Source organism: Colobus angolensis, unplaced genomic scaffold (assembly GCF_000951035.1).
Source record: "Colobus angolensis palliatus isolate OR3802 unplaced genomic scaffold, Cang.pa_1.0 Scaffold37, whole genome shotgun sequence".
In the NCBI taxonomy this organism is placed as follows: domain Eukaryota; kingdom Metazoa; phylum Chordata; class Mammalia; order Primates; family Cercopithecidae; genus Colobus; species Colobus angolensis.
Window position 1 is genome coordinate 3,302,745 of NW_012117043.1, and position 15,001 is coordinate 3,317,745.

The 15,001-nt window shown below is 34.7% G+C and overlaps 1 protein-coding gene across 2 annotated transcripts in view; it reads right to left on the reverse strand.

The window, feature by feature from the left end:
- Window positions 1–15,001, reverse strand: part of BRIP1 (BRCA1 interacting protein C-terminal helicase 1) — a 187,174-nt gene that overhangs the window by 130,641 nt on the left and 41,532 nt on the right. For both annotated transcript variants that reach the window (XM_011953655.1, XM_011953656.1), the window contains one exon: window positions 5,294–5,584. In XM_011953655.1, coding sequence (XP_011809045.1) covers window positions 5,294–5,584 — 291 coding nt within the window. The remainder of the gene's footprint in view (window positions 1–5,293; window positions 5,585–15,001) is intronic.

Here is a 15,001-nt window from a genome sequence, read left to right on the forward strand (position 1 = left end):
CCTTTTTTGTAGAGACAGGGTTTCTTCATGTTGCTCAGGCTGGTCTCGAACTCCTGAGCTCAAGTGATCTGCCCGCCTTGGCCTCCCAAAGTACTGGAATTACAGGCACAAGTCACTGCACTCCACCCCATTCTATCACTGGAAATAAAAAAATTTCATTACAGGTTGGGCACAGTGGCTCATGCCTATAATCCCAACATTTTGAGAGGCCAAGGCTGGAGGACTGCATGAGCCAAGGAGTTCAAGACCAGCTGGGCAGCATAGGCAGACTCAATCTCTACAAAAAAACAACAAAAAAAATAAACCACAGTGAGCAGTGACCATGCTACTGCACTCCATCCAGCCTGGGCAACAGAGTGAAATCCTGTCTCAAAACAAAAAATATTCATTACATGCATTAATAAAAAAATAAAATGTTTGATAAAACCCAGCCCTAACAAGAGTGTCTCATATACTATTAAAAATGTATAAAATTAGAAAAGTATACATATTTTTAGAAGTCTAAAATTCTAGTAGTAGAAGTACATAGGCAATTTGTCAAAAAAACTACCAAAATTTAAAAGTTTACCATTAATGTGAATAGATATACCCTGTACTGTTAAATAGCCAAAAAACTGAAAATAAACCAAATGTCTACCCATAAGGGACATGTTAAATAAGTTACGGTAAATTAATACAAAAGCTTTAGCCCTTAAAAATGATTGAGATTTGTCTATGTGTTGATTAGGCTCTCTATGTTAAGTGAGAAAAACGTGTTGCATAATGTGTATAGAATGATTAAATTCATGTAAACTGCTTTTTTAAAGAATATATATACACATACATTATAACGAATACATTTTTTAAACGTTCTGGTAGAATATATATAAAATTTTACAGTAATTACCTTAAAGAGTTAAGGAGATGGAGGATCTAGAAAAAGAGAGCCTCTCTTTTCATTTTCTTTTCTTTTTTTTTTTTTTTTTGAGATGGAGTCTGGCTCTGTTGCCCAGGGTGGAGTGCAGTGGCCGGATCTCAGCTCACTGCAAGCTCCGCCTCCCAGGTTCACGCCATTCTCCTGCCTCAGCCTCCCGAGTAGCTGGGACTACAGGCACCCGCCACCTGGCCTGGCTAGTTTTTTGTATTTTTTAGTAGAGACGGGGTTTCACCGTGTTAGCCAGGATGGTCTCGATCTCCTGACCTCGTGATCCACCCGTCTCAGCCTCCCAAAGTGCTGGGATTACAGGCTTGAGCCACCGCGCCCGGCCTCTTTTCATTTTCTAACCACATACATGTACTACTTTTCTTTTTCAATTGTCATTGGAACTAAGTGGTAGAATAAGGGGCCACTTTTATTTTAATTAATTATACATATTTATTTTAAAATGATTTTGAAATAAAAATACTTATTTTTCCTAGTTTGCTATCCTTAACAAAAAACAACCATATATAAAATATATAAATTATATTAGGGATAAAAGACTTTGAGGTAGCTATATATATATATATATATATATATATACACACACACACACATATATATTTTTTGTATTTTATAGTTTCTAGCAAGGTTTAACATAATATTGTATGAATAGTCTAACAAGGTTCAGCAGTAATTTGAATGTCTTCTTTTATGTTATCTACTAATGTCCTTTGCCATTGTATTACTGGAAATAAAAAATTTCATTACAGGCTGAGTGCAGCGGCTCATGCTTATAATCCTAACACTTTGAGAGGCCAAGGTGGGATGAACTATACTCTCTTTCTGTATATATACATGTATAGATATACACACATATATCTATATATGTATATATGTGTGTATATATACACACAAATATGTATATGTGTGTATATATACACACAAATATGTATATGTGTGTATCTATACATGTATAGATACACACATATGCATATATATAAATCTTATATTTATATGTATTTTTATCTATGAATTATCTAAAAGGAGAATCTGTGTTTTCAAAACATAAATACATCAGTACATACACAAATGTATCTAGATATTGCTAGAACAAAGTAAACCATAGAAGATTCATAACCTATAAAAGAATGTCAGCAAATCAAAGGACAAGACATGAATAGCTGAGGACCAGTTCTCCTAAAGCTTTGTATTCAGCCATGTTAAAGGATGCTACCTGTAGGTCCTCCAAAGTATTAAAAATAAAAATTAGGAGGAAAGGACTCATCTAACTATATTTATTTAGGCCATTTTCTACATTATTTTCACTTACTTTCTCTAACCTCTACTGTTCTTATTCTTCATACTGTGTCAACTTCTCCCTACCTCAATGCCATCTTTGGATTTTGTTTCTAGTGTAATCAAAATAGCAATGGATGAGGAATCAGAAAATTTGGGTTCTGGTTCCTCCTTGCTAATTACTTGTCTGACTGAGCAAACTTCAGGGCCCATTTTTCTCATGTGACTCAGCATCAAAAGAATATTTGAACCAGAGGCTTGTAAGATTCCTTCTGACTCACTGACTATATCATCTCTAAAATTCCTTCCAGCTCTAAAATTCTGTGATTCAGGTAAAAATGTGTCAATCATCTTTCATACTCAGTTTGATACAGACTGAGTTTAATAACAGGACATTCACCATTTTTTCATCCCAAGCTTCTTCCATACAATTTTGAAAGCTTATCTTTATACAAAATGATCACCAAAGTGCCTTTAGAGTCTACGACTATGAGCTATTAAGTCTCATTTTAACCAAAAAAAGATGCATATCTAAAATAATATTTAAGAATTGTCATTCCTAACTCTAGTTAAAATTATTTTTTCTTAACTGAAACAAAAATTAACTTTTAACAGATAAGTGCATACTTTTCCAGTATAAGGGCACTTTAGTAAAAGAAACAACGAACAAAAACACATGTGCCTTGGATCAAGCCAAAAAATCAGAAAGTTTACACTTTAAGGGCAGTTAGAATGACACCCCTCTGCAGGCTGATAGTAAAACCAGAAAAGCTCATCCATTTTAGCAGTGTAACACAACCCCGAGGAAGTCTGTCAATTGAAGTGTTATCACACTTTAAACACTTTCATTCAAATTGTCAGTTATCTGTTTATCATTTCGCTTTGGTAATTCAGTCATAGTAAACACAGACACCTACGGTGACTTTGTAATTGGCCTCATTACAATACCAAATTACTAAGGGGGCTTGAGAACAAGAAAGAGGATGTTCATGTATGCCCATGAGGTAAGCATTCTGAGGCAGAATTAGGTCAAGGCAAACCACAAGCGGGTATCTTCAATTATTCATATTACTAATATTCAAAAATAAAATACCTGTTCACTTTAAGACAAACTAAAGGCCAATGAAAAATTCAGAACATTGAAGTCTATTGAATTACTTTTTATTTTAACATGATTCAAACTTATGAATAAAGATCAATAAAAACATAACCAGCACTGTAGGATTCTAGGTTACACAAAATGAAACTGTCTGCCTTCAATACACAATCTTACACTTTATCATTGCTTTTACCAATGTATTTTACCAATGTATGTTTTTGGTTGTTTGTTTTTGAGACAGAGTCTTGCTCTGTTGCCCAGGCCGGAGTGCAGTGGCTCGATCTTGGCTCACTGCAACCTCTGCCTCCTGGGTTCAAGCGATTCTCATGCCTCAGCCTCCCAAGTAGCTGGGATTATAAGTACATGCCACCACGTGCGGCTAATTTTTTGTATTTTTAGTAGAGACGAGTTTCACCATGTTGGCCAGGCCAGTCTTGAACTCCTGACCTCAAGTGATCTGCCCGCCTTGGCCTCCCAAAGTGCTGGGATTACAGGCATGAGCCATCATGCCTGGCCAACGTATTTTTTACAAATACATAATAATTTCCCCAATAACAAGTAAAACAAAAAAGATAAAAATATGGTGACAATACCAGCAAGTCTTCTTGCATAGGCTATATAGCCAAAAAGTAAATTTGAAGCATTTGGGGAATTCAGCATATCACTTAGTCACTATGGAAAGCAGTCACTCATGCATGAAATTTATGGAGTTTTACCTTTATAAAGAGCTTTATTTTATTGTTTTTGAACACTTGACACTTAATACTTTCATCTCTCCTGGAAGAGAAGTTTTTTAATATACAGAGTAAAGGGATTTCACAATTCCTCAGTTAGTTAGAAAGAACTCTTTGGAAATAAATATGACTGTAGAATTTCAGCAATGGCTTTGATTCAGTAATTCTGTATTCTCTCCTGGCTCTGAACAAGTCACTCAAGTTTTGCCACTGGAACACTTTACTACTTATACTTTATAATCTCGTTTGAATATCTGTTGAAGTATCTTTTGACTATCCCTAAATAAAGCTTAAATACACTTTCACCTAATAAAAGAGAGTATTAAGGACGAAAAGCATAAAACAAAATAACTAATTCACATTATATGGTAAGGGGTGCTATATCATTGAAATGAAACTCTGGGGGCTATAGCTCACAGTTTTTTTGTATAGAACCAACTCTAATAAGATACTAGTGAAAAACAAAACAACTCTCAAAATACATTAAAATATCACTGGTCACTTCATAGTTATCAATTTATGGTTCACTGATTTTGGGGTATAATTTCATACTTGCAACTTCAATTTTAGAGTAAAATAATTGTCACATCAGAACATAGGCTCCCAAACTAATATTGCCAAAAAAAAAATTATTTGAAAGTCATATAAGTCTTTAGAAAGAAAGACTTCTCTATTTTCACCAAGCCCAAATTCATATTATTCTAATTTCCTTGGAAATTTTCAAAACCACCAATGACATCTTTTTAAAGTTAATAATTTAGTATAACTTTTAAAAGAGGGATTTGTATTAATTAGAATTATGAAGTGGGATAATCATTATATTTCTCAATTAAAAAAATCCAGTTTGCCTGAACAGAGAGCCTAAATAAACTATCTGCTTTTGAAGTTTTTAAGTATGTAAAGTATATTAATTAGATCTAATTAGACTAAATCATTTAAACACTTCTGTCTCCTCATATGACATCATCCAAGTTTGACTATTTTTGGCAGCAGGATTTAAAAGATGAAACTAAGATATCTGACTACAACAGAAATTAACTTCAAGGAATTAAATATCCCCAAGCTTTAAGACCAAATCCCATACTTTAAAACTTGACTAAAGATTTTCTTACAGTAAAATTATTTTTTAAAAGATATCAATAGTAGCAGTTAATTTGATTTTCCGAAGTTGATTATCACTAAAATGTACATACAAAACACATATTGAGTAATTTAAATATTTTCAGCCTTATTTTTTCTCTAAAACAAAATAACTTTACTCACATTTCTCCCATCTAGCAATTCCATGCACTTCTCATTTCTGTTGAAGTTACCAACTACCTCAGGATGGACACAAGTATGATCCCTGCTGGAAAGAATAGTCATCGGGACCCTTGAATATGCCGTCCTCCGGAGCTCTCTAGTAATCTGAGCAATCTGCTTGTGTGTGCGTGTCCCAAAATATATTTTGGGTATCTTGGATTTCCCTGCATGATCCTTCTTAATGGTATTTGACGACTCTTGACTGTTTCCTTGTTTAGTAGAACAACAGCACCTAGAACAGTGGCCAGGGGGCTGTAAGAAAGGAAAGAAATGATAACTAATATCTAAACTACCATAAAAAAAGTTATCAAACCTCACATGGAATCAGAACCTGTAGGTAATGAATCACAATGGTCAAATAAAGAGAAATTACAAGAAATTATAGTATCTAAAACTTGCCATTAAAGAAAAAACTACAAATACAATTTAAAATTGGTCCTCATTCTTTTAAAAGTTATAAATGATATGTCCACATTTGCACACTTTCTAACATACCACTCTAACTCTCCAATTCCAAATGTTTTGAGTACATTTTAACTCTCCTCTTTCATAAATTATAAAAATGATAAAGTAGGAACAATTTTAATTTTTTCTTAGGCTTCATATGAACTTGTGATATTATAGTTTAGAGTTAATAGTTTTGTTCACAGCATAGTTCATTCAAATATTCCTTAATACACCAATGCTTTTGAAGTGCTTTTAAATATAGTTTACAAAAGAATAGAATTATCAAGTTGAATCTAAAGTATCACTTAACAACTTCAAGAAGAGAGAATTCTTCTTTAGCAAAGGTACGAAAATAAATGCAAAATATTAATATTTAATAATGAAAGCAGGTTGCTTGTGTGGAACAAGTATATCTGAAATTCAATTACCTGTCATGGAACGTAAACCCAGCAGTAAAATTATCATCCAGGATAGTTTTTCCCAGACAATTCCACTTGTAACTCAGTTTCATAACTGAAATAGTTATATAAATGTCTCTTTAAACAAACCATATGGAGCATCAGGAATATAGTCTACTTAATCTACCTGAATTTTCTCTTCTGTTTCCAAATCCTCAAATACTAAAAAAAAAAAAAAAAGAAGGCTATATATTAGAACTCATATGTTCTTAATAACTACTGCCTTCTAAGTCTCAATTATTACACCAAATGACACAGAACAAAGTCTCATTTTAGAGAAAGAGTGTAAAATGGTTAATTTATAGAAGTGGTCATTGATGGGGAAAGAAAAAAGGTAAATAGCATTGTAACTTAAAAGACTGTGTGCTAAAGAGTTTTAATTTAGTAGAACACACACTCTACTTGACTTTTTTTTTATTATTATTGTAATCAGTAAGATTAGCCTTCATAAACAAATGCTAAGTCATAGCATGTTACACCACAATACTGGGGATCAAGCTGTCTTTTAGCCTCAACTCAGTGGAAAAGCAAGTTCAAATTACTCCCAGTCTCACTCAACCGTGTCCGCCATTAAATATTACAATACATGATAGAATGGATGTAAATGTGACCCTTCTGGAGCTGTCACTCACTGGGATAAAAGGTTCACTGATGTGCCAAATAAACAGTCAGTCAAAGCAGATAAAGTTACAGCCATGCTGGAATTGTTACATTCTCCTCTCAGGTTGCCAGTAACAGCAGATTTCATTACAGAGTGCTGCCACATTAAATAGCCAGTTCCAAATATCCTGCCTTCTATATTGAATAATTACTTATTCACTAAAAGGATAAAAAGAAGAGTTATGAATGGGGCTCTTGTCAACAGTGAGGCAGGAAACAGATGATGTGGTTTATGTTACATATGTTGCAATATCCAACAATTTATGGTCACAGAGAAAATGGAATGCAAATAATATCATGATATTTCTGACTGAATTCTTTTTTGGCTTTTGCAATGATCATATTAATCAATTAACATACAAAAAGAATTAAGGTAACTCAAGTAGAATTAATTTACTTTTTCATACCATCAATCATTTCGCTCAATTATACTATTTATCTTCCTTATGATACAGTTAAATTCATGTGAATACTAGAATGCTATGGCCCAATACATTGTTATGTACTACATAGATACATTATATCTAAGCATAAAAGTAATCCAATAAAGTAGCTTTTTCTCAAGGCTGAGAAAACTTACTTTTTGATGTTATACTTTTCAACATCAATTCCACTTAAAGCTTTACCATCTACTCCTTTTAATTTCACCTTTTCTCTTGGTTAAAAAAATTCAAACAATAATACAGAAATATTGTTTAAAAATCAACTATCCCATCACAAATAATTTAGTGTATAACTTACTGACCTTCATATATACATATCTTTCATATCTTTTTCTCAAATAGAAAGGGATGCAATTATACAGTTTTACAACTAGATACTTTGTTTTCAAAGTTTTTAATTTTTAAAAAGGGTGAATTTGGCACGAATAATTTAATGTTCTACTTATCTTTAAATGTTACACTAGTTGTGGTACTAACAAAAGCAAAAGATCAAGAACTAGTATCAGAAAACTTTTCTCACTAGAGTGACTTTAGTTAGGACCTTAAATCTGTTTTTCACTTCATAATTCAGAATACTATAAACCACAGCTAACTTATATTAAACATATTTTTGTTGTTTTTTAAGTTGTAAAGTAATATGAACGAATTATAACATCTATGAACTTGACTAGACTCCTCAAGAAGATGGTTTTCCTTTTTTCTTTTTTTTTTTTTTCAGACAGACTTTCACTCTTTTTGCCCAGGCTGGAGTGCAATGGCATGATCTCGGCTTACTACAACCTGCGCCTTCCAGGTTCAAGTGAGTCTCCTGCCTCAGCCTCCGAGTAGCTGGGCTTACAGGCGTCCACCACTACGCCTCGCTAATTTTGTATTTTTAGTAGAGACGAGGTTTCTCCGTGTTGGTCAGGCTGGTCTCGAACTCCCAATGTCAGGTGATCCGCCCACCTCGGCCTCCCAAAGTGCTGGAATTACAGGCGTGAGCCACAATGCCTGGCCAAGAAGATGGTTTTCAATGGGTACTTAGGCAAGTAGGGAATACGGTAGAAATTAAAAGTTAATTATTTTTCCTTTGCATTATTAAACAGAAATTATTTCTCCAGAAGCGATCTTCTATTAAAGTTTCCATTTAAAAGATTTGGTACAGGCCAGGCACCGTGGCTCACACCTGTAATCCCAGCACTCTGGGAGGCCGAGGCAGGTGGATTGCTTGGGGTCAGGAGTTCGAGACTAGCCTGGCCAACGTGGTGAAACCCCGTCTCTACTAAAAACACAAAAAGTAGCCAGGCATGGTGGCACGCGCCTGTAGTCCCAGATACTCGGGAGGCTGAGGCAGGTGAATCACTTGAACCTGGGAGGCAGAGGTTACAGTGAGTCAAGACCACGCCACTGCACTCCAGCGGTGGCAGAGCAAGATTCCATCTCAAAAATAAATAAATAATAAAATAAAAGATTTGGGGCCGGGCGCGGTGGCTCAAGTCTGTAATCCCAGCACTTTGGGAGGCCGAGACGGGCGGATCACGAGGTCAAGAGATCGAGACCATCCTGGCTAACACGGTGAAACCCCGTCTCTACTAAAAAATACAAAAAAACTAGCCAGGCGAGGTGGCGGGCGCCTGTACTCCCAGCTACTCGGGAGGCTGAGGCAGGAGAATGGCGTAAACCCGGGAGGCAGAGCTTGCAGTGAGCTGAGATCCGGCCACTGCGCTCCAGCCAGGGCAACAGAGCGAGACTCCGTCTCAAAAAAAAAAAAAAAAAAAAAAAAAAGATTTGGTACAATCATATTTGAAGAAGACAGAAAAACTCATTGTAGTAATATAACAAAGGCTTCAAAAAGTCACTTACTTTAAAACAAAAGATAATTACCTATATCAAAATCAGCAACTTTCAATGCTCTAAGAAAACTAGAGGAAGGATCCTGATGCCAGCAGTGTCAGGAGATCGGAATATCCCCCAATCGAATTACCAGGCTAATACTTTATGGCCTCTCTCTGAAACCCTTTGATCCAGGGGTCTTAAAACAATTAGATGAATAAAATTAAACAATTTCATATCTCTTATTGAGTATTTTTCCTGCTAAGAAAGATCATATTTATCTTTCACAAAGATTTTTTTCTTTTCCCTTTGCTATTTAAATTGACAGAGATTTCCTTTCCTCCAGGAAACTAGAGAATAAATTTTATAATATTCATTCTCATCCAATATATCTGAAAATCAATACATAAAACACATGGGCTTCCCAAAATCTGTAGACCTGTAATCTTCCCAAAATCTCTAAGGTCTTCCCAAAATCTCTAAGACCTGTAAGTGGATACACAGTGCCAGAACCAAACTCTTTAAGAAATGGCTTCTTCTCCAAGCTAGAAACTGTTCAGAGTCCTTTTACTTCAAAAAAAGGCAAGAAAACCCAACCCAAGTAACTGCAAAAATATACTATCATTAAAAAAAAAAACACACAAGAGATACATGTGGATGTGACAGCTATATTTCCATGTGCAGTAGCCAATTGTTTAAAATACATTTCAAATCTACAATTACCAAAACTGTTCTAATAGAACATCAGCAACCAAGGATTTTCAGAAAATTTTTTTGTGTTTAATAAATTATATTCCCTCTCTTGTTCCATTATATAAAGACATGTCTAAATTCTTTCAAGGATGAAGGATTCGAAGATTTGATCTTGAAAGAAAGGCGAATTGCTGAGTCCTTTTCACTATTCCTTTCACAAGCTATAATTATAAGTTCAAATGGTAACATACCACAATGTCAACTTCTAAAGTTTTATAACTTTCTCCAAACTTTCCCTACTACTCACACAAAAAATATACTATGCCTAAATACCTGAAAAATAAGCATGGTGATTAAATATTTTTAGAAATGGAAAATGATAAATAGTTAGGAACTAATTTTATTGCCAAAGAAGAAGTTCCTTTGCTAACTGTAAATCAGGAGAGATTCTCAAAGGAGACTACAAATTGAATTCCAAAAGCAGGCATGACTATGAAAACTAAGTATATAAAGAAGTAGAGAGAAAAAGAGACTGAAGAGAAACCTGTTTGAATGAAATAAAAGGAAAACTAGGTCAATGAAACAGTAAAAAAAAATACAAAAACTTGTATTTTTCCATAACTTTCCACATGTGCATGTATTGTCTTTCCAACCACACTGTAAATTCCTTGAAGACAGAAACTATGTCTTACATTTCTTTATATAGCTCATTTATTGAGAGTGGTGTTTTGCACATAACTGTAATGTAGCTTTTTTTTAAATTGATGAATTATGACTAAATGTCCCTGAACCAAATTCTGTACCCATGCATTACAATTAAATCTGACAGATGCTTCAATTATGTCCTATTTGAAGTGCTGCACATATCAAAAAGTTACTTCAAAATCCAGATTAGCTTTTAAAGGAAAAAATACAGGACAATTACTATTTTTCAAGGCCAAAAAGAAAAATCATCTTATGCTAGTATTTTAATAGTGACAAACATATATCCCAATATTTTCATTATTAATAATACTGCCATTTTTTAAGGCTGTCCTTGTGCTAAGCATTTTTCATGTAATATCCCATTTCATTCATTCATTGACTCAAGAGACATTAGAATCTCTGATATATCAAGCCACGGAGAAGACAATGACAAGGATCACCTCACCTTACGAAGAGAGCTTCATTCTTTTTTTTTTTTTTTTTGAGACAGAGTCTCGCTCTGCCCCCAAGGCTGGAGTGCAGTGGCTGGATCTCAGCTCACCGCAAGCTCCACCTCCCGGGTTCACGCCATTCTCCTGCCTCAGCCTCCCGAGTAGCTGGGACTACAGACGCCCGCCACCTCGCCCGGCTAATTTTTTTGTATTTTTAGTAGAGACGGGGTTTCACCGTGTTAGCCAGGATGGTTTCGATCTCCTGACCTCGTGATCCGCCCGTCTCGGCCTCCCAAAGTGCTGGGATTACAGGCTTGAGCCACCGCGCCCGGCCAAGAGCTTCATTCTTAAATTGTTCTACAAAGTGTAGTTCTTGGAGTTTATCAAACCATTTTCACTCATAAACTAAGGAATTGTTTAAAGTTAGTTCTATTATTTTATGCATGTAATTACAAAATATTCCTAAGTATAATCTTCAAGTTTTATTTCATAAAAATTGTTTTAACTTATTAGTTGACATTTAAATCAAATATGTTATAACAAGATCTATGTTATGTCTCCCAAGGGAAAAATAAAAACCAAAAACTTTCAATTAATAGACTCTTTAGAGCAAGAGTCAGCAAAACAGCCAGACAGTAAACATTTTAAGCTTCAAAGGCTATATGGTCTCTTCTTTCATAGGAAGATATCTTTTATGATCCAAATGTAGAGAAAGATTTCCTAAAACAATAAACCAAAAGCACAAATGACTGAAAACACAGCTTCATTAACATGTTAAACTTCTATTTAAAAATACATATTCCTTAAAGAAAGAAAGAAAAATAGGGAGAAAGGGGCATAGGCTGACAGAAGATATTTGCAATGCATACAATCAAGTGAGGATCAGTATCTACAATATATAAAGAATTCCAGTAAATCTATTTTTAAAAGACAAACCCTACAGGAAACCAAGAACAGGCAAATCACAGAAGAGAAAAGCTGAAAGGTTAATAAGTATCTGAAAAGATGTGCTATCTAACGTACAACTTCACTAGTAATTAGGAAAATGCAAATTAAAACCATAATTAGATTCCATTTCCGATCCACCAGAAGAAACTCTTATTCACTGCTGATCTAAGTATAAATTGGCACAACTACTTGAGAGCAAATTGGTGATCTAGTGAAATCAAAGATACATACACCCTTTGACCCAGCATGACACTGTTAGGCACACATGCTAGAAAAACTCTTGCAAATTAAGACAGATACAAGAGGAATATTAATTGCAGCACTGTTTTAATAGTGAGAAAAACAAGCTACATGTATCAACAGAAGGAATAGATAAGTAAATTGTGGGGCTTTTTCCAATCAATGGAATAATATTATAATGAAAAAATATGAATGACAGTTGTATACATCGACATCGATAAACATGAACAAGCAGTTGAACAGGCTGAGTATGGCTTAAACAAAATTTTATTTTCACCATAAAATTCTAAATAAGTTGATGATAGAAATAAAAATATAAAACTTCAGGTAGAGAGTGAGGAATCACGACTATGGAAGACGATCTTTAAAGCTAACAATTGTCGTGAAAAATATACCTGAAAAATGCTAGAAGTGCTGAAAACACACACACACACACACACACACAGTTAATATACTCTGTTCTGGTTTCTCCTCAGTTGTTTCATACCTGGTGGAATAGCTTTCATCTTAACACCTCCTCCCCAAAGGTTTTCAACCTACTTTATTAGGAAATGGGTTCTCAAATTAGGGTCCATGGGCTGTTACAGATCACCAAGAAACTACAGACACAATTTTGTGTGCATTTTTAGAAAGTGAACCCATAACTTTCACCAGGTGCTCAAAGGAGATTGTGACTGATTTGGGTGACGGCTTTATTCCAGAATTGATATCTGGTTTTATAACAAAAATCAAATGGAAACAACATTTTCTTTACAACCAAATTAGCCAGACATAGTTATTCTGTAAAGGAATAAACAGTAGTCAAAAGAAGACAATTTCATAAACGTTCCTCCACTGCTTCTGAACTCATTTCTATTATAATGTTTGTTAATTAACTAATATTAACATAAGGCTAAAATACTTAGTTCACTAATGTATATTTCTAACTTCTTTTTACAGATAAAAAAGGAAACTCAAAAGAATTATTCAAGTTCCCACAAAATATGTAATAAATTTGTGGAGAAGTTGAAATTCATAACTTTAAATCTTAAAGTGAAGCTTTAACAGGATTGTTTTCATCTACCACTGAAGCAAAAAAGCAAAATACTGCCCTTTATTTCAAAAAGTCATGCACATGAAGAGCTAGTGGTAAAAGGCCAATGAACATAGAATTATACTACAATCTTTGAGACACAAAAAAGAGTTTGTTAATCTTTATCAACCATTTGCTGTTGTCCGAGCCATCTAAACAGGTACTGAATGCCTGTTGTGCAAAATCGCACATTAGCACACACTCTAGTAAGATAGCAAAAGTAACATAACTATACCTTTTCAACTATTCTTTTTAAAAAATTCAAACAGTAGTAGTACCCTACTGCCACCGTTTCATGATTATACTGCACAAAGCAGCTGTTTATCCACTCACAGCAACCAGCAGGTGAACCTGATTCAATATTTATCACAGGCTTTCACAGATCACTGCTAACCAAGCAAACGTTTTAATTAAGCTGGAACTTGCTTCAAAGAGCTCATTCAAGATGTCAATCAGCAGGTAAGGGATCAGATACAGTGTCAGGTGAGAGTGTGTAATACAAATCCACAACTTTCTTCATCCCATCGCTGTAAATTAGCCTGCTCTAAAGTTCAGACTCTGATTGTAACAGACTGCCAGTCTCCTGGAATGTGTAACTGAAGTCACTCAAATTCTATTGTGAAGGTTGTAAGCAATATGTTAAACTGCAATGGGCTAGCACATTAAGACAGATCCTTTTCACGGTTGTTTTTTGATACCATAAGTGTTTGTTACCCTACTCTCCACTTACTGTTTATTTTCTTGCCTAGTGTAAATGGGAATTCCTTAACACAGTTGCTCCAGTTTCTGAAAAGTCTGTGTTTCAGTAGAGTAAATCAATAAGAATTCTCAGTTTAAGAACAAGATCATAAAGATGACTGACCTGCTATAAATCAAAAATTATCCTGGTATAATAGAACTTTACATAGATGTGATTATAGCAATGAGTCTCAAAGCAGTGATGAGTCACACTGATCAACTTCATGAGAAAAACCCAGGGTGTTTATAAAAAACAAAAAAGGGGAAAAGAAGACTCAAACGAGAAAAACGGGGAAGTGGGCAGGTAGGGGGAAAATCTCTTCTTTAAATAAGAATGCCAGCTAAGAATTGTACATAAAATGATAGAATTTTAAGAATCACCATTTTGTAACTTTCATATACTAACTGATTCAGGCAAGTTACATAAATGGATGCTGAAATCTTTCAGTGAAAAGTTATTAGGGAACAGAATATTGACAAAGTCTCAAAATGTCACCCCACAGATTATTCATTAATTACAAAAGGAAAATGTACCTTTACAATGAAGACACCTGGCGGTGACCACTTTAACCAAGTGGTGAAATTCAGCATCAATGGTATTGAGACTAACTGGCTTCATATGCATCCTGATAAAAGAAACATACTCATGTGCCCATCTTCAATAAAACTACATGCTTACTAAATCCAAACTAACAAGACATGAATCAAAAAGAACCTGGGAATAGAGAAACTGGTAAAAAGACATATATGTATTATTTTGTTGGTGAAAATTAATCCAATCGTAATTTATGATATGTACACTTCGTTATAGATTGTATTTCAAAAAGGCTTTTAAAAACTCCTATCCCTTGGGAGTGCAGGTAATTTTTACTTTCTCCTTTAGGGTATTTTTCGAACTTTCTTCAATGAACCTTTTAAAATGAGAAAACAGGCCGGGCGCGGTGGCTCAAGCCTGTAATCCCAGCACTTTGGGAGGCCGAGACGGGCGGATCACGAGGTCAGGAGATCGAGACCATCCTGGC